Source organism: Sturnus vulgaris, chromosome 2 (genome assembly GCF_052056855.1).
Source record: "Sturnus vulgaris isolate bStuVul1 chromosome 2, bStuVul1.hap1, whole genome shotgun sequence".
NCBI lineage: Eukaryota > Metazoa > Chordata > Aves > Passeriformes > Sturnidae > Sturnus > Sturnus vulgaris.
The window spans coordinates 115,041,190-115,059,620 of NC_142244.1; the positions used below are offsets into that span (position 1 = coordinate 115,041,190).

Genomic DNA, 18,431 nt, shown 5'->3' on the forward strand with positions numbered 1-18,431 from the left:
CAGGGACAAACACTTTTTGTCATCTCTAGCCTGAGGAGAAGGCTTCTCTTGTAAGAAACTTGGAAGTTACTACATCACACACTGGTATAAGCACATTTTTTCTAGCTGGATGCAGACATTGCTTTTGGTTATTAAACCAAATCTTCCCTGTCAAAGATGTCTGTACACAGTGTGTGATATATTTTGCATTGGCTTCCACGAAATGAAAGAGCTTTTGTAAAGGTTCTCCTTGCCCTGGAGAGGGAAAAGAGAAAGGCAGCAAAACACATGATGAGACACCCTTGTGATGTTTAACATCCTGGGAGGTTTCTTTTCTTTTGGATATCCAAATCCTGCCCTCTAGTGAGTTGCCCATCAGTCCCAAAATTTCAGGTGCTGGTGCAGACATCTGAGAGGAAGAGCCTCTTGGCCTTCTGCAAATCAGAGAGCTGGGAAAGGAGACTGAACAGAGCCCATGGCATCCTCTGGATGCACCAGTCACATAAAATAAATATATTTTCCTTCTAGGCTGGAACGGTTTCATCCCACTGTGCTCCCTCTCTCCCTCCTGGGCTGAGACTTAGTGGTGACACTTTGCAGAGGTGTCTTTTAGGTGATAGCAGGAAAGAGAACAATCCCAGTAAGCCAAAAACACAAGGGGAAGTAGGAGATTGTGAGTGTCATGCACTAAGCTTCATTGAGGAAAGCTAGATAATTTGATTTCTACAGTTTGTGAATTATGCAGCTCCCATCATTAAAAAGAGAAAAAAACCAAACCAACAAAGCATATAATTCCCAGAGTGTTAGCTTTTTAATGATTACTCCAGTGGTTGCACAGAATTCATAAAGGAAATGTTTAAAAATGGGATAATGTTTATTTAATCACAACTTCCCCAGTGGAACTCTTTATGCAAAGGCAGCTGCTTGCATATAACTGATTATGGAAAATAAAGAAAAACTGAATGCTAAAAGTTAGTATTAAAGGTCTGGGCTAAAAACACATTTTTATGGGATTATATGAAATTCTTCAATAATGCTAGAAGATGAGGAAAAAAAACAACTAATGAAAAACAAAGAAACTACAACAAGCTGAAGTCTCTCAGGTACTGGCAGGCTTTGGTGAGACGATCAACTCTTTGGCTGAGGTAATTCCTGGTTTTAGCAGCTTCAGTGTCCTCCTCAAGGAGAAAGTTTAACTTCTCTTTTTCTTGTAAAAGTTGCAGCATAGCGGTCTGCACATTATCTCCAAAGTCGTGAAGGACACAAGACAGGATGATCAGAGGTATCTGATTGGAGAGACGTTTACTTGCTCCCTGCAAGATGGGGGGGAAAAAAGGGTAAAATACTAAATTAGTAAAAAGAACTGAAAAATGAAGGGTATATAAGTAATCTGGTAAAACAAGTAGTTCCAAGGTTTTAAAATGTTCGACTGAGTTACTATTTGAGAAGGGAGTAGTGCTATGTACTAAAAAATATTTGCAAGCGATGTCTTTTGTGTCTGCAATCTAAAAACTTAAGAGTCGTGGGGATGTCAGCTGTTGCTTTTCTTCCCTCAGCAAACTAAAGCCAAGGCAGGCTGTTCTCTGCTCAGCTCTGTCAGCTGTCACTGGGACAAGTTATAGGAGGACATTCCTGACAAACAGAACTTGTGCAGTTTCTGGTGTCCAATCTGCCTTCACTGAATGCTAACAATATGTTTGATGCAGGAAATCAGAGTGATTTTCCCTAAAGCTGGAAAATTCCTCTATCACATGGTGGTATTTAGATGGTGTTTCTGATGTGGTTGTCCCTTTAAGTTTAAGACAGCTTTAGAGGAAGCTTTAGCCTTAGGAGGAAATGTCTTCAGCAGTAGTGAGACCAGATCGTGCCTACATTACATCTGTTGATATCCCAATTGAGACAATCTCCCGTCTGACCTGACCAACTGCCTGGCTCATTTATGGATGCAAACTGAAACAGACTGACCTAGAAGAGCTTGTGGGGCCCTTTCCCCATGGACATCCACAGGGTTTAGGGGCCCACCTGGTGCTTTTGGGCAACATGAGGTTCTAAACCTCTCTCAGCTCTGTGAAGTGGCTGCCTCCAGCCCTCCTGCTGCTGGATGAGCACTTAGACCTAAGTGCCTGGTTGCAATTGAGAGATTCTGTCTTTTTGTGGTACAACTTGAAAATGGCATTCCTAGGTTCTATAGGGTGTAGGCAGCCATGGACACTTAAGAGCTTCCATCTCGTTCAAACCATATTTGGCCTTGCACAAGTCAGTCCCATGGAGTTGCCCCCTGGCACTTGGGGGTTTGTTGAAAATGGCTCTCAGGGCATTTCCAAAAATATTTAACTGCAGGTAAGACATACAGCAGAGTGTGTAGCAAGGTGGGATGGAAATGCTCATGCACTTCTGGCTTTGTTTCTTGTCCTATGAAAGCCAATGGTTTTCTCTTCATCAGCCTGAGCAGCCTGACCATTAAATTACAGGGATTTGTCACAAAGCCTGCTCTTGGAATTCAAAGTGAGCTGCTACTTACCTTCCTGAATTATTAATATTGAACTTGTTGCTTTCTGAGGGAGTTTTACGACAAAGAAAATCTTGATACTGCATGTTCTTTTTTCTGTTTTTCTTTAACATGATCTTTTCTTAAAACACCCCATTTGTCTTCAGAGACTTCACTTACAGGGTGCTATCTGCAATACAGCAGATGAACTCTGATCTCTACAGACAGCTGATAGATTTTAATGTAATGTTTTATAATTGCTCCTCCTGCTGTAGTAGTTTAGGATCTGACTGCAAGGCACTGACACCACTTTCTGTTGGCTGCAGGAACGTGCAGAATGGCTTGAGGCTGACCTGAGCCAGACTGGGAGGTAGCTAACAAGGGGTTTAAGAGTCAGCTGTCACTTTGGCACCTTCAGGCTTTTCTAATCACCACATCCTGCATCCTGCAACCTGCTGATACAGCCCAGCTTTGCCCTGACATTCTCATCACTGGTCAGAAGCTCCAAGTAGTTTGTAGAGAAGCTGAGCATGTACCTGAATGAGGCACTTAGATACCCCCTGGCTACTCCCTGCACCGTGCTGGTGTGGCATACAAGGCTGTATTGACTGCAGCAAGATCTGGGTGAGAGATATCTGCTGTGGCATTCAGGGGGCAGCAAATCTGCTGCATCACAGCCTGTGAACTCACAGAGAAATAGGCACTGGTGTGGGAAACCATCTCCACGACAACAGCCGACTGCAGATCTTTCCCCAGGGCGTTTTCTGCCTTAAGAGTACTTAAATCACCAAGGTAAATGTCATCCTGGCAGTACACAATTCTCTCCATTTTAAACTGTGCCCGGATATGTCTTACAGCCTCTGCTGCTTGTTTCTCTCTGATGTCTTCAATTTTCACCTAGAAAAGAAAGGAACAACAAGTTCTGAGACATTTGCTTCCTTTGGGAAGGTGCCAGTGCTTAGCAGTGTCCCCAGGGAATGGCGAGGTGGGCACAGTATTCAACTGCTCTTGTGCAGCACTGTCTAATCCCAGAACATGGGAACATGGAATAATGCTTTGGATTGTGGTCTCTCTGTTGTGAAAGAGCAGGAAAATGTGGCAGCTTTGTCCCCTCCTTACCCACGAGTGGGATAAGTCCAAACATGATGCTTGGAACCCAAAGGAAAATATCGATTGCCAGCAAAACAACCCTGTGTAACCCCTCTGTCTGGTGCTTTTATTGCAGCCATCTGACTCTTTCTGGCCTTTTTAACACTTCCACCTAAAAGTCTGTGGGCGCTGCAAAGTTCCCTCAGTCATGCTCAAATTCCCTTAAAATGCTTTCCTAACATCCCTAGGAAAACACCCCATTTCTTTTCCCACGTCCAGTGTTTGCCAGAACTTCTTCCCTCTTCATTCTTCTCTGTGTTCCACCTAAAGACCCTGCCTGAACATCTCTGTGTTTGAATTAAATAATTTATTTGTTCACTGTCTGGTTGGCCTGGGAGCTCAGTAGGGTTTTGATACAATTAAAATGTCAATGGTTTTATACCTTGTATGAAATTTTGAATTGTAACATGATCCATTATTTTTTTGTTTTACTCAAACTCTGAGTTTGACCATGCAAGTGAAATAGCAAACCACTTATTTCACTCACATTTGCCTCTGAGTTTCCTTTTTCAGCAGTACCCTGTGAGTGGACTCTGGACCTGGCTGCCAGCATTGCTTCTTATCTTTTCCTCAAAGCTCTTTCTGAGAAAAGGCCTTCAAGGACATCCATATCACTGAACTCCACCCCAAAACATGCTAATGCCCAAACTGTGAACGGCCATCTTCTAGTTTTTCATGGCTGGATGATTTTTGGTTTGTCTGCTCCTGTTTCCTTTCATCAAAGATGAGATTCCTGCACTGGCTAAAACCCTGGCTTGCTTTCAGAGAGGGAAAAACAGTTCAGCACTCTGACAAATCATTGCAAGACTTAAATATGACATTAATGATAAACTCTTCAAGGTAGCCACACCAGGTTTTCTTTGCATTGTGTTACAAACGTCAGGAAGGTGAGCAGAATGAATAAAGAATGTATATATTAGATCTTGTCAAAGTTGTACAAAATGCACTTTTATTAGTGCCATTATAATCCTGCCATCATTTTCAGGCTCTTTCTTATTTTCCTGCAAGAAATTCCACACTTGCACAAGAGTAATGCAGTAAGACAGGTACCATAAGCCTGGATGTATGTACAAATGCCATTCTGTCTTTTGAGAATCTCAGGTTACAGGTAGTGCCTCACCTTGGCAACTCTGCTTAGATTGTGAAAATTAGCAAAATTCCTATTAGCGAGTTCTATAAATTTCTCTTCGACCAGTCCTAAGGGAAGAACAGAGAGACAAAATAAAATCAGCTAAGTAAGTGAGGGTTTTAGGCTATTGTTAATATGATACTTGGGAGACTATTCATTTTCTGTATTCAACCAGAAGTAGCTGAGCTGCTGTACTGGTGCACTCTGCCTTTATGATGCATACAAACAGGTAGAAATTTAGATTTCTAGGTCCAAGAGTGTCACCACTTAACACCAGGTATTTCTACTGTACTGTTTCCTTGCTGTGTGATTTGTTATATAGTTATTTTCTAATTCCTTTCCAAGAGCCACTGGGAAAAGTATTAACAAATGCTGGAGACCATGTGTAGAGATTGAAGGCTCTAGAGAAGGAGCAATCCCCAAGCTGAATTAGATTTACTTCCACACTCTGAAGGATCCTGAGAGCATCAGTGACAGCATCAGTTTCTCCTGGAAAATACATTTGTCAGGCCCAGCAGTGCCCCCCAGACAAGAGCCTCCCATGGCCTGGGCCATACTCATCACGTTGTTGAGGATCTGAATTGCTGGCTCCTCCAGTTCTCTGATCTGGTCTTTTATAATGTCCTCAAAAGTCTTGTAGTTGCTGAAGCCTGGGAACTCCCGCCCACGGTACTGGTCTTCGTATTTCCACACTCTACTAGGGACGGTTTTTTTAGCTGTAATGGTGAAATAAATTGCTTTATTACTAAATCACTCAATGCATAAATTTCAGGTTTAAGAAGGAAGTCTATTTCTTCTCTTTGAGTTGTTCTTGAGAGGAAAAACTACTGAGATGATTTTTCTTGTTACCACAGAACAGAGCTAACATGTTATAGCTCTCTGAATGAGCCATCTCACACATTGCATCAAGCATCTGACTGACAGAAATTATGATGGGCCACAAAAATTTTGGTTCTTCTTGGTATTTTTACCCTCATAGAAGTAGCTGGCCATTACCAATCACTGCCAAGTTTTAAAAAAACCTGAACAAAACAAACCCCCAAGCTCACTAAACACTTTTCCAGTGAATCTACTGTCAACTAGTTATTTTTTTATCACAATCAGTACTTCTTTGTTCATATTATACAAATTTGTTAATTTCTTTTTGTATGAGGTATCACCTTAGCCCAGAGCTAAAGTGGAACAAACTCCACCCAGATTCTAAAATATTCATAGCAATAATAAAATTTAAAAAAATAAGAGTAACAATACAAATTAATATATAGATTATTATTATGTATTATTATTCATTGGTGTTGCTGTTATTTAGAAGAATGGTTCAGAAAATCACCAACAAATTCTGTTCCCAGTGTCCTGATTTTACTGCTGTGCTGGCAGAAAAGAGACAAGCACTGACCTCTCTGTAATGACAGCATTTAACACAAACTGTGTCCGTGTCCCCAAGACACCACAACACAAGGATGCTCCTGGCTTCTTGCTCTTAATTTTCTTGAGGAGTATTGACTGAAGATGCCGTGTCTAGGTTTAGAAGCAAGGGGATGGGCTCTGTGCTTACCCCTCGCAGCACTCTCCAGGAGAATCACACCCCACGTGCAGAATTCCTTGCGGACCTTGGTGAACAGCCTGACTTCATCTCCAAGCAGCTGCTCCTCTCCCCGTGTGCTCTGAGAGATGTCTTGGTTAAAGACCTTGATCAACTGCAGTGAATCAAACAGCAGGCAGGCAATTTAGTGAAGTTTCATTTCTTCAGACTAATTTGTCAATGTTAAGTATATCTGTAATTGTTTGATGTTAAAGCAGGGACATAAAAAACATCCCTTTCTTACATCTTTTATGCTCTTAGCTCTTGGTTTGTTTGGTTTTTTGATTTTTTCCCCCCCAAACTGTCACAGATAGAGGAGAACAAACTTAATACTCTTTTGTTTTTCCCCCTGTAGACTTTTAGAACCATTTAACACATTCTAATAGGCCAGACTTGCATGAAGTCTGATGAGCTTCCATAAACACCTCTAATGCCTACTGAAGGCTTACTCAGGGAGTAGCTTCCTGAGATGAGGCACTGAGATGGACTTGCAAACCACATTTTGATATCAGGAATATGTTTGATCTTATGAGTGCTGTAAACAATGGGAATCTTTCAAAGTGTTGAGCAGGCAGGAGTTCAAGTTTTCCCTCGCTGAGATGTTTGATTTTGATCAATCAAGTTGTTTAGTTTTCTTGGCCCATAATCAAAGCAAAAAAATTGCTAGAAGGAGCCACGAGCTCCTGTGCTCCGTTATTTTTTCAGGTGTGGTTTGTCTATGTTTCCCTCACTGAAATGATGGATATCACAAACTTCCATGCTGATGTTTTGATAATTTCTTTTTCTCCCACAGTTACCTCCTTGCTCTGCTCTGTGACCAATAGTGATACTTACATCTGTGAGGAAAAACAGCTTCTCATCCTCTGTTTGGGGTGTGCCTCTATTGTACCTTTGCAGATCCTGTAATGTTGCATGGAGGGTATCACGAATTTGGCTCTCCAGCGCTGGCAGAGTTTTCTGGGGAGGAGACAGTGGAGAAGGACATTGAGAAAGGTTGAACCTGTCTGGTTTTGGAAGGAAAACAAAATCCCTCTAAGAGTGACCTACACCTGCACGGGATCTTTGCTGTTTTCACAAATCCAAGAGCTTGCTGTCAGTGTCCCATGTGTGACAGTGGGGTAACATGGAAGAACAAATATTGCCTTTATTGTGGGAATGCAGGAGCCAGGATCTCCCTGAGAAATCAGGCTGGACCTCACTGAGAGCTGGGCAGAATATCTGCAGTCTAAGGCAAGATTTCATCCACAGTGAGCTAAAAACAATGTCCTCACAGGCTGTGCCAGGAAAGTGGTATCTGCTCAACTCCTGACAAATGCCTGATGGAACATGGCCCTTTAGTTGCTTATTTGTGGATGTACACTTGACAGAGCTAGAAAATTACAGCCTGGAAAATATTCCAGGCCAGAGCTTCTCAGCTCTGTTTCCAAGCTGATAAGGTGGTCCAGCTGAAGGCTAGGGAGAATTTCTCCCAAGATGATAATTTGGTCAAAATAGAGAGGCATTAATAACAAAGATAGAACACCTGTTGTAGTATGTGACCAGGCCCTGGGAAAGAAGTGTCTTCTCTCTGAACCAGTCATCTTTTTTCTGCTCTTGGAGTTGCAAGTCATGCTATTTAAGCAAATGTGTTTCTGAATAAACTTGGCTCTTTCCTATCATGAAAGATGACCATGTATCTGTGTGTCTTATTTCCACTGCACCTAAAGGGTTAAAACCCCTTTCCACGGCTATTTTTTGTAAATTTACATAAATAATTTTTTTTCTCCTTTGAGACTGAGTTTAGATGTTCCTTATATTTTAACATCTTCTCTTAATGGAATAAGATATATTACATGCAGATATATTTATACCAAATAAAACCCTCCAATATCCTTACATTAGTATATTAAGATAATAGAACATCTTGATATTTTGAAGACATTTTCTGTTGAATAGAAATCACTGTTTCTAAGCTGACAGCAGTAACTTGTCACCCAGGTAATCAACACTCATAACCAAAAAGAAATATCATGGCTGCCATTGAAAAGGCAGGATTTATGAGTCACAAATAGATGAAATAATTTGCTTATTGTTGATCTGCAGTTAAAAGGCAAATCTGAGGACAGAACATGAGGATTTTTACCTCTCAGTTCAGTTTGTTCAGTTGGTTCTCAGATCACTGAGTTGAAGGATTATTGAGCATATAAAGGTGAAATCCAACTGCAGTCCAAGGCTGAAGGGTTGAATTTGTTTTTAGGTAGTAACTGATACAAATAGCTCAGTATGGGACCTCTGTTACTTACAATAATGTGTTTCACAAGTTCATTTGTGAGCTTCTCTGCCAGATGGGGGATAGTAGCCTTTCCTTGTTTCATAATAGCCCTGTAAAAAAAAAAGGGGAAAGGTGGGTTTAGATAGCCAGGCTGTGCAGGGCAAGGAGGCAGCACTGATGCTCTGCTCTGTTTTCACTAATTGTATTATAATTTGAGCAAAGAAAGGGTCACTGAGCCAAGCTGGTGCAGATGTGGCAACAGCCCAGGACTCTCTGGGCATGTTTATTCAAGAGTTGTTTGACAGCTACTGACTGAGCAAAGGGAAACAGAGAAAAATCTGAAAAAAAAAGCAAATTCTAACAGCAGATCAATGTGCTGTTCTATTATTTCTTCATGTGTGAAGTTCACGGATTCAAACCCCTTGTCAGCTGCCATTCTCTGGATTATGATTGATTTGCTGCTAAGTCATCCAGGCAGCCTGTGCCCTCAGCTCAGCCTTTCTTTCTCATGCTGCTCCCCCATGTTTTCCAGTGAACAGAAATACTTCAGTGCCTGCCTTGAAGTGCTCACATGCTTTAACTTGAATTCTTTGGGACTATTCAGAGCTCCTGAAGTTCATGGTACTTCCCCCATGTATTCTGCATCAAAAAACCCCCAACAAAAACATTTTAAAGAGTTTATTCGGTGTGTAAAAATGTTCTGGATTACTGAAACACAACCCTACATGAGCAATGAGAAATATTCAGTATAACTAATACCTGTTTGTAACCCCTGAGTTAAATCTCGGCAAATCAACAGGAAGCTTTGAGGTGACTTGAGCATGTTTTTGATGAGAATTTTTCTGTGAGGAGTACCTGAAATGTTTGTGATTCTCAAAGAAGGCTCTCTCCTGTTGGATGGCAGCAGCCAAGGTCACTTTGTTGTGGATGTCCTGCTGCCCACGGCACTTCACGATCATGTAGCCTTTTTTGAGGGGGATTACCCTGTTTTGCAGTATTTTAATTATGGCCTCTTCAGTCCCCCTGTCCACGAGGTCGGGTTTTGTGAGGATTCCTGTGAAATTAAAACAGAAAGTTAACCACTAAGCAGGAACCCTCTGTACCATGTTTTATAAAGCAATTTTTTTTTGTATTCTCATTCCTAGAAAGCTCTCAGCTCCTGGACTGTAAAACTCACTGTACAGTTGGCCTCCCACCATGCCTTTTGCTTTGCAAACCCTTTTTTGACAGGCAAAAAGCAAAGCTTTTTTACCATTAACTTCACACCAACTACCATTAAATGAGATTTTCAGCTTCCAGTCATTCATAACAGGAGTGCCAGCAAGACACCAAACTAAGGGATTCCTGGAGCTACTCAAGAATTGTGACTAGAAATACTTGCAAATATTTTCTTTAGGCTGTTTTCTTTTTTCCCCCCTCTTCTTCTAGTAGTTAATTTCACAGATCTGGTGCAGAACAGAGAACATCAGACCTCATGGGGGGCGGGGGGGAAAGATTTGGCCTCCTTTTCAGCTCATAGATTAAAAATTATCTCACCTATTGTCCTTTCTCCAGTGGGGTCCACCTCTTGAGCCATTTTCAATGCTTCTGTTGTTGCAATATCCACGTTACAGGGCACCACTACCAAATTGACTGTCTCTTTGCAGCCAATATGTTTTTTAAGTAGCATTTTGATCTGCAATTCAATACAGTGAGGAGGTTCAATGAAATCAGACACTTGCTTGTAGGATGTGACAATTTCTAGCAATAGGAGCCACAGCCTGATGACATTAGATGCCACATATGCTGAGGATGGCATGGAAAGGGGTCAGCAGCCTCTTTTCTTATGCTAGGATTAATCCAAACATCTGGCACGAGTGAGACAAGACTAATGTTGTTAAGCCTGTCTTGGCAGCTATGTGGAGTTTAACCTATTGTGCATATATAATCTTTCATTATAGAAACATTAAAGGTATTTGATATCTAATTGCACTGTAAGAAAATCAGGTTCTGATGTGTAGGTACACACTTATGGAATGAAAGCAAGCTCAATTATGCTGATAAATCTCAAATTTGTATCTCTGAAAGGAGCATAAATGTCTTTGGCTTATTTTTCAGTGGAATATTCGTAGGAAAATTTTAAAAACGTCAAAACTGAAGCTGCACATGACATCTAGTTGGCATTTTTCTGTTTCAATGACAAACTAAACTAGTTCCTCATAATTTGTGTTGTTTTGTAGAAGCTTCACAGAGCACTATTGTACTTATTCCACAGTAAATAAATTCTTTTTTTCCCCCTGGATTTTGGTAGATGCCTCTCTTTTCTACTTGCCACCCATCCCAGTTTCTGACAGGCTGCAATGCTACAAATCTGTCTGCAATGCTCCATCTCTAGAGCATGCAGACAGCTGGGGACAATGAAAATGTCTGGATTTTATCACATCTGCTGCTTTCTTCTCAATACAATAGAAAGATTGCTATCTAACTGTGAAATTAAATTACTGTCCTTCCAGAAAGCAAAGCCCAGACAATCCAATCTTGTCTCACTTCTGTTTGGTATATCTAGTTTAGTTTGGGCTCCTCTTATTCCAAGTCCCCATTTAAAGGTATTTTAGGAGAAACAACACACCCAGCTCCTGCACATCACCCTCACATCAAGGGGTGAAGTTTTATTTGCATTCCCCAGCATTTCTTCTAAAAACAGCCAGAGGAAGAGCAGAGATCCCCTCCAGTTTTTCTGTTTGCTTCACAAAAGATCTGCTGGGAGCCCTCAAGGGATGAGACCCTGGGCCCAGATTGGCACATGAGGCTGAGTTTTACCTGGTCCCCGATGTCTTTTGGCTGGTCCCCCACGGCCACCCTGGCAATTCCAGGAAGATCAATTAGTGTCAGATCCGGGACATCAGGGGACTGAACTTCCAGGGAAATTAACTGCCCGCTAATGGCACCTCTAGGACCAGCCACAACATCCTGGGCTGTGAAAAGAGGGAGGCAATGAATACAAGCTTCAAATGATGCATCAAACCAAAGCTGAACACAATGACTTTGAAAAGTACCAGCTACCACCTAACGTTCTTTCAAGGTTGTCTTTTTCTTTCATATCCAGCCACACCCTTAAATCCATTTATGCAAAAATCTAAGGAAATTATCATGCAGAACAAGTTGATGTGAAGTCCTGTTGGAATGTGAGCTGTAATATTTTACAGAGCATATATTTATACTCTTGTGTATGCAGATAAAATGCATGTACATAAACCACAATGAAAGGGATGGGTAAAATACTTGTCAGTTGTAGAAATGCTTCCTCAACAACAAAATACTTTGTAAGCATTAATTAATCCTCGGATGCCATGAAAGAAAAATAGGTGTTGTTCTATATTCTTCACATTTTGATAGAGAGATTGAGAGTAAATTGTCCCAGATACTACAAAACAATAATGCTTGAATTGTGAACATAGAGAAGCAAGGAAACTCTAGAGTCGTTCTCATGAGAGATTTTCAGCTCTTTATTTACCTTAATTCATACCAATTGCCTGGCCAGTTTTGAGACTATCCAAATAATGTATTGAAAAGCTAATTTAAAAAATTAGGAAGAATAACAGTGTGCAAAGCTGTGCTAGTCAAGGAAGTAAAGACAATCCAACTTTCACACTTAGGGCTAGTGCTTACTGCTCTTTGGGTAAGAACACTGATTTCTCACCCAGTGTGAAATGCTGTAACAGTAAAGCTGAGACATGAAGGGCACTGACTGAGCCTGTGGTCACAGTACCTGGCAGAATCTCTCTGTCCTCCCCTCTGCCTTCTCTCAATTTCCTCCAAAATAATAAGATTTCCAGCCACAGAAACCTCCAGCACTCTCTGATGACAGGAATCATTTATGGTCCATGTTTACAATTTGAGAGAAAACATCCCCAAAGCAGGAAACCAGGAAGACACCACCCAGGTAAGGACACAGCCTGAGCCTTTATCGTGGATCAGGATGAAAGGATCATGGAACTAGTGGGTGGCATCCCCGCCTGAAGTGTTGGAACTAGAAGACTTTTAAGGTCCCTTCCAACCCAGGCCATTCTGGGACCATCATCATAGATCATCTTCACCACTGAAGCACTGGTACCACTCCCTCGAGAGAACTGAGTTTTGCTGACCCAGCTCCTGCTCTGAGTCCAGCTCTTGGTGTTACTCCACAATCACCGTGGAGGCTGCTCAGTCTAAGAGGAGGATTGAGAGGAGCCAGCCAAATCCACTCACCATGCCTTATTGCTCTGTCCACCTCGGAGGGGTCCTGCAGCTCCTCAGTTACATTTCGGAAGGAGATCTTCCCTTGCCATGCCTGGCCTTCAGGCAACCTCTTGAGTTTAAGTTCCAGGGGACACCGAGTGACAATACCTGCAGCAGTTCCAGAGGCAGAGGTTGTGCATGAAACACAGCCTTGAAGCACGTGCTGTACACAGGATTGCCTAATGTTTCACACAAAACCGTAGAAATGTTCCAAGAGAGCTTCCAGAGGGGACTTGTCCACCTTCCTGCTCAGAGCAGGATTGTCACCAGTGCTAGATGAGATCAACCATGACTCTTCCCAGACATGTCTGGCCCTGCAAAACTCCCCAGATGGAGTTTTGCTCCTCTCTGGATGATCTCTTTCAGTGCTGCAAATAAATCCTATGAAAAACCTTTCCACAACTCCAGCCTGAAAGACTAGATTATATTGTAAACTCACATGGGACTTGCAGAATTTATGTGTGCAAAAATGCACACACAGAGCTGGAAAGTGGATCTTCTTGAGCTGTTGTCTTCCAACAATCATCTCTGACTTAAATAATGCTTTAAGTAAAGACCTCTGTACACTTTTTACACATAATAATAATAAAAAAGATATCTGTATGAAAATGTTGTTTAAAATACCCAAAACAACCCCAAAAGCAAATTAAAAAACTGATTTTCCATGTGAAATTAATACTCTGCTGCACTACTGCTTTCTGGGAAATGCACAGAGTCAACTGAGGCAATTACACTTCTTATTCCTGGTCTCTTGACCACCTGGAACATGTGCCTTGGATTTACCCTGTGGTGCCTCACTTGCACCTCCATCCCTCAGTCATGGAAAAAAAAAAACAAAAACCAAAACAATAAAAAAAACCCCAAACAAACAAACAAAACCCAAAAAAACAAAAAACCCGCAAAAATAAAAAAAAAAATCTCATCCACCTCATCAAAGTGAAAACGTGAGAAAGCAAATTCTTACCATTGCCCCTGGGGAGAGCAACACCAGACAGGGCTTCGAGGACAGAGCTTTTCCCAGAGCTCTGGTCTCCAATCACAGCAATTGCAGGCAAGGACAGGTCCTTTTCTATTCCAAGAGCTCTCAGGCTGTCCACAAGATCAATGCAGGGTCGGATCTTTTCCTCATATTGGTTGGACAAGGTGTGTTCTGCAGCCTGATAGAGTTAAATTTACAATCAATTTTCCATAATTAAAAAACAAAAAAACAAACCTCACATTTTCTATTCATCATTCTTTAGTAAAAGTTATTTACTGGCATCAAGTTCTAGTTCATATCACTGTGCATCCTTGCATCTCTAGGTGTCTGTAAATACAAAAGAAACAGTTGAGGTTGGCTCACAGACCATCCTTAGTAAAAACACCAAATTTTGGAAGGCATCCTGAGAAGATAAAGAATACTTTACTAAGTGTGCTTTGTTAATTTTTTTTAAGAACAGTTTTTTTAATAACTGCTATTTTCTTCCACTCATCCACAGATATACTGACACATGTGTATGCAAATCAAGAGTGATCTCAGAAATCACTGAATTTGGTAAAAAACAGCTTATCAGATCTTTGTTTTGGAGTTTGAAGATTTAGTTTGTGCACAGACACCAAAAGAGTTCTGCTGAAATGTTCTTAACAGGTGGCTGAAATCTTTTAGATCATCATGGCTCTTCTTTCTTTGCCTCATTTTAGGCTCACATAAGGCATGAATATGAGTGGGTTGTTTTAAATAACTGATTATTGTCATTTTCTGGGTTTGATACAGGTCCAGATATTAACACAGGCTCTTCATTTACATGAAAACAAAACAAATAATTTCCAGTCTTTGACAAAACTGGTCCATCTGCTGTTAAATATGCTCAGCTAAAGTATAGAAAGATCAGCTTGGTCTCTTCTCCCTGTTCCTCTCTCCATGTTCCAGTCTGACTGCTGCATTTAGAGATGCAATTTTGGGAACACCAATATGTTTCAGACATATTGGGCCAGACACATTCAAACCCGATTTTTTGAAAAGAAAAGTTGAAGTTTTTCTCCATCACTTTTATCCAAGAAAAATACCTCCAAAAAGTATCTCTATGGATCAGATGTACTCAAAGCAGATTTTTTGGTTCAAGATGAGCAGGGCAGCACACATCACTGGAGGCAGGCATTTTAAACCCTTTTTGTAACCACTGCCCACTCTCTTCACTACAATGTTTAATAGCTAGTAAATTCTCAAAAAACTTCAATAACTGCATCACAGACTTAAAACTAATCTGTGTTCAGTTAAAATATCCAAGCAGGTTATTATTAACCTTTCTGTGCATTTCTGTTGAGGGTTGAAGAGCCTCAAGAAAAAAAAGAAACCTCAGCTTTTATGATTTCTGTTCAGCATTTGTTGCTAGGATTGAAACAGACACATGTCACACATTAAACTGGCTTCTAGGCTGCAGCCATCTCTTTTTTTTAGACCTGCATTATTAATGTCTGCAGATTAATTGCAGGTACATCTCTTCCTACTTACACGATGTAAGGCTAAGCCTCCTCCCAAAAGTTCTCCTTAGACCTAACAAGTGCAGATTGCCCAAAGAGACAAAGGAATTCATTTTGGGGCACAAAGTGAAACAACAGAGTAAGAGTGGGGAGGATCTATGCCTTCTCCTTGCCTTACCTTGTTGTCTTCTCTGAAAAACTCTTTCTCTAAATCCTTCTGTTCACAGTCAGGCTTTTTCACAAACATTTTCTCTGACGTCACAGCAGCATCTTCTGGGTCTGGTGGGAGAGGCACTGTAGCGGCTTCTGGAAATGGTTTTGTAAAAGAATATATAAACCCCTCTTTCTTTGGGGAGTTTTTGTTTTTTTCAGAAGGTTGTTTGAATGCTGCTTTCTTTTTATCCATGGTCTGCTGATATACTGGGCTTCCATATAGGTTGTCCATAATTGCTTCACTAAACTCTGGTCACTGCCTGGTCCAACCACTCTGAGGTGCAGTCTCTGAAATCAGACATGAGGCAATGAGTGACTCCACCTTGCAACAATGATCAGAGCAAAGAAAATCAAGCACCACTTTTATTTCCCGATCCAAACCCTCGGCAGGTACCTTGGTAGGTACCAAGTGCTGCAGATCTTTACAAATCACTACAATTGGTCTCCAGAGGATAGAGTTGAAACACTTCTCCCTACCTCTCTTAAGCTTTCTTTTTGATATTAAAAAAAAAAAAAAAAAAAAAAAAAAAAGTGCCATGGGGAAAAAAACAGTATTTGTTTTTTTGGGGAGAAAAAAAGTTACACTAGTTTTTGCAAAATGCCGATTCACCTCAATATTTGCTGAAAAATATTTGCTGAAAGGTGTTTGCAGAAGCTGAGTCAGTATCAGGGCAGGACTGGAGGGAGTGTGAATCCTTCACTTCCTGGGGTCAGAAGGGTAGAGCTGTGGGCTGGCTCCAAGCCATAGTCTGCTAAGTGGCTATCTCACCTCTTTTGTGGAAGAAATACTTGTCAGAGGCAAGTCTAACACTTGTTTTAGAAGCTCTCTATCTTGGTCCCCTCCCCTATAGCTTAAAACCCTCTGCTAAAAGCAGACTTTTCTTCACATGAGGTTAGAGAAGGGAGAACGAGGAGGCTTTTGATTTCCTTGTTCAGCATTTCCTTATAGAGAAGTTCTGTTCGCTATGGGTGACTGAGGAAATTAGTGGCTTTTGGCATTACATTATCCAGGGAAGGTGATTTTCAGACAGAGTGATTTAAGGAAAAAAAACAACCCCAAAAGTCCTTTTTCAAAGCTAGCTTTTTAGTCTCCCTCTGCCAAAACCAAGATCTCTTTAACACTTTGAAAAACAAATTAGGAGACCACATCTTGAAATAACTTTCTGTTCTATTAGTTTCTTTTTTTTGGTTGAATTAAGTTCTGTTATGAATGGTTTTCTATTTTTCCAATTAAACAAACAACAAAGATTAAAAGTAACAACAAATTTTTAATAGTAACAATTATAAATGAATACAATCAGAAGTATTAAAGATGATTACAAAAATTATTGAAACTAAATACTATCCAAGTAAAGTATTACAGTTGTATAATTTGGGATGGATAAAATTTGAGAGTAAGTGTTTTAGTATAATTGAGGTTCGTATAAAGCATAAGCAAAACCGACCGGGGCTACGGGGAGGGGCCTGCCCTTCCTCTCGTACCAAAGCATCCAGGCTAACAATCCCACTTAAAAAGTTTCTAGGAAGCTCCTCCTAGTTTCTATTCCTAAACTCTACGTAACTATACTGCACGGCACATGCTCTACTAATGGGTTAGGGGGTCTCTCATCCTTTTGAGGGTCTTATTTCCGATGAAGGCTCATCATCTTCATCAGTGCCCGAGGTGTGACCTGCAGGTAGCGCAGGCGCCCTGTGTGACTGAGCGGATGTTTTCCATAACATGACTCTAATTAAGTCCCATGCTTGGAATCATTCCATTTTTGCCCATTTCAAGGTTGAAGCTGTATTTCTAGATACTGCTTATCAGACCTACGTCCTTCTACTGTTCTTATCTGACTTTCTTCCAGCCTTCTTCTTCGACTCCCAACATCTGGAAGATGTCTTTTGTCCTGTCTCACCCATCTCCCCCCCTTTCACTCGGTAACAATGGTCTTCTATTGATCTAAATACAATTTTTCTAATATAGTTACAATTTAATTAGCACGAATCACATTTATCACAGTTCATAGGTTTTCTAATTTAAACAGATACCAAAATAGGATGATCAGACACAATGTAGGTTATACTTTCAATTTGTAAAATAAGTTTAGAAAAAACGCCACACATCGTAGCAGAGAGTTGAGAGAAGGTAGTGGGCTGGGCACAAGAAGCTGAGCACAGTGACTCTGTGGGCATTTATAATTAGATTTTTTCCTAATACAGTATGTAAATATTGCTAGTGAAATATCAAAATAGCAACTCCATCATGTATTATAATGGATTATAATCTGGTCATGGTCCTTCTGCTGAGTCACAAGTGAGACCCCCTTGCTTCCAAGACTTCTCAGAGCAATCTAGGTGCAACCTGCTCCACTCAGTCCCAGATTTGGTCAGCAGCCCACGTCTAAAGGGTTACAATCAGAGCAGGTTCAGGTGGAAATGTACAGATTTACAGTCTTTGGACTTGCAGAATTCACCACTGCAAAGCAACAAAGCACCTCTGGAGCTACTTTAGGATTTTATGTCTGGATTTGGGTAGACCTTGGGTCTTTTAACACCTGTCCAAAAGTGTTGGAGCTGGAGGTACCTTGTGGGCATCCCTAGTGGGGGTGGGGAGACAAGAAGATGGGGAAGAGGAAAATCAACCCAGAAACTTCCTGCAACTCTGTGACGCCAGCTTGCCCTGTTGGCACAGTCTCCAGCAGCATTTTATATCCCTTTTGTGGCCAGTGTGTACCAAAGTCAATCGCAAACATCTCAGTTCCCGATTTGTAGAATAAATAACTATGCAAACATCCAGACACCCTGCAATACCCACCTGGTGTTTACTTAGGACAAGCCCCATGGCCAGCACAGAGGTGGAAGGGATGTGGAGAGGGCTGAGGATGCATGAGGACACCCGACTATCTTTAGTCACCCTTTCCAAGCATGGAGATGGAGTGCA

The 18,431-nt window shown here is 41.1% G+C and overlaps 1 protein-coding gene across 1 annotated transcript; it reads right to left on the bottom strand.

Moving 5' to 3' along the window:
- Positions 1-768: 768 nt before the first annotated feature.
- Positions 769-15,730, bottom strand: LOC106855758 (interferon-induced GTP-binding protein Mx-like). Its single transcript, XM_014880662.2, has 13 exons — positions 15,474-15,730; positions 13,800-13,992; positions 12,806-12,943; positions 11,378-11,532; positions 10,115-10,253; positions 9,434-9,632; positions 8,610-8,688; positions 7,162-7,284; positions 6,301-6,442; positions 5,303-5,461; positions 4,737-4,813; positions 3,158-3,364; positions 769-1,292 (listed from the first exon to the last, which is right to left on the bottom strand). Exons 1-13 carry the CDS (start codon positions 15,699-15,701, stop codon positions 1,059-1,061), a joined length of 2,073 nt encoding a protein of 690 aa, XP_014736148.2. The 5' UTR covers positions 15,702-15,730; the 3' UTR covers positions 769-1,058.
- Positions 15,731-18,431: the final 2,701 nt, after the last annotated feature.

Excerpts from the sequence above, each read along its gene's own strand:
- LOC106855758 (XM_014880662.2), bottom strand. The coding sequence starts at position 15,701 with ATGGATAAAAAGAAAGCAGCATTCAAACAACCTTCTGAAAAAAACAAA. Across the intron at positions 9,633-10,114 it reads CACTGGAGAAAGGACAATAG|GAATCCTCACAAAACCCGAC; the intron begins GTGAGATAATTT and ends TTAATTTCACAG. Across the intron at positions 8,689-9,433 it reads GAGAATCACAAACATTTCAG|GGCTATTATGAAACAAGGAA; the intron begins GTACTCCTCACA and ends TTTTTTTTACAG.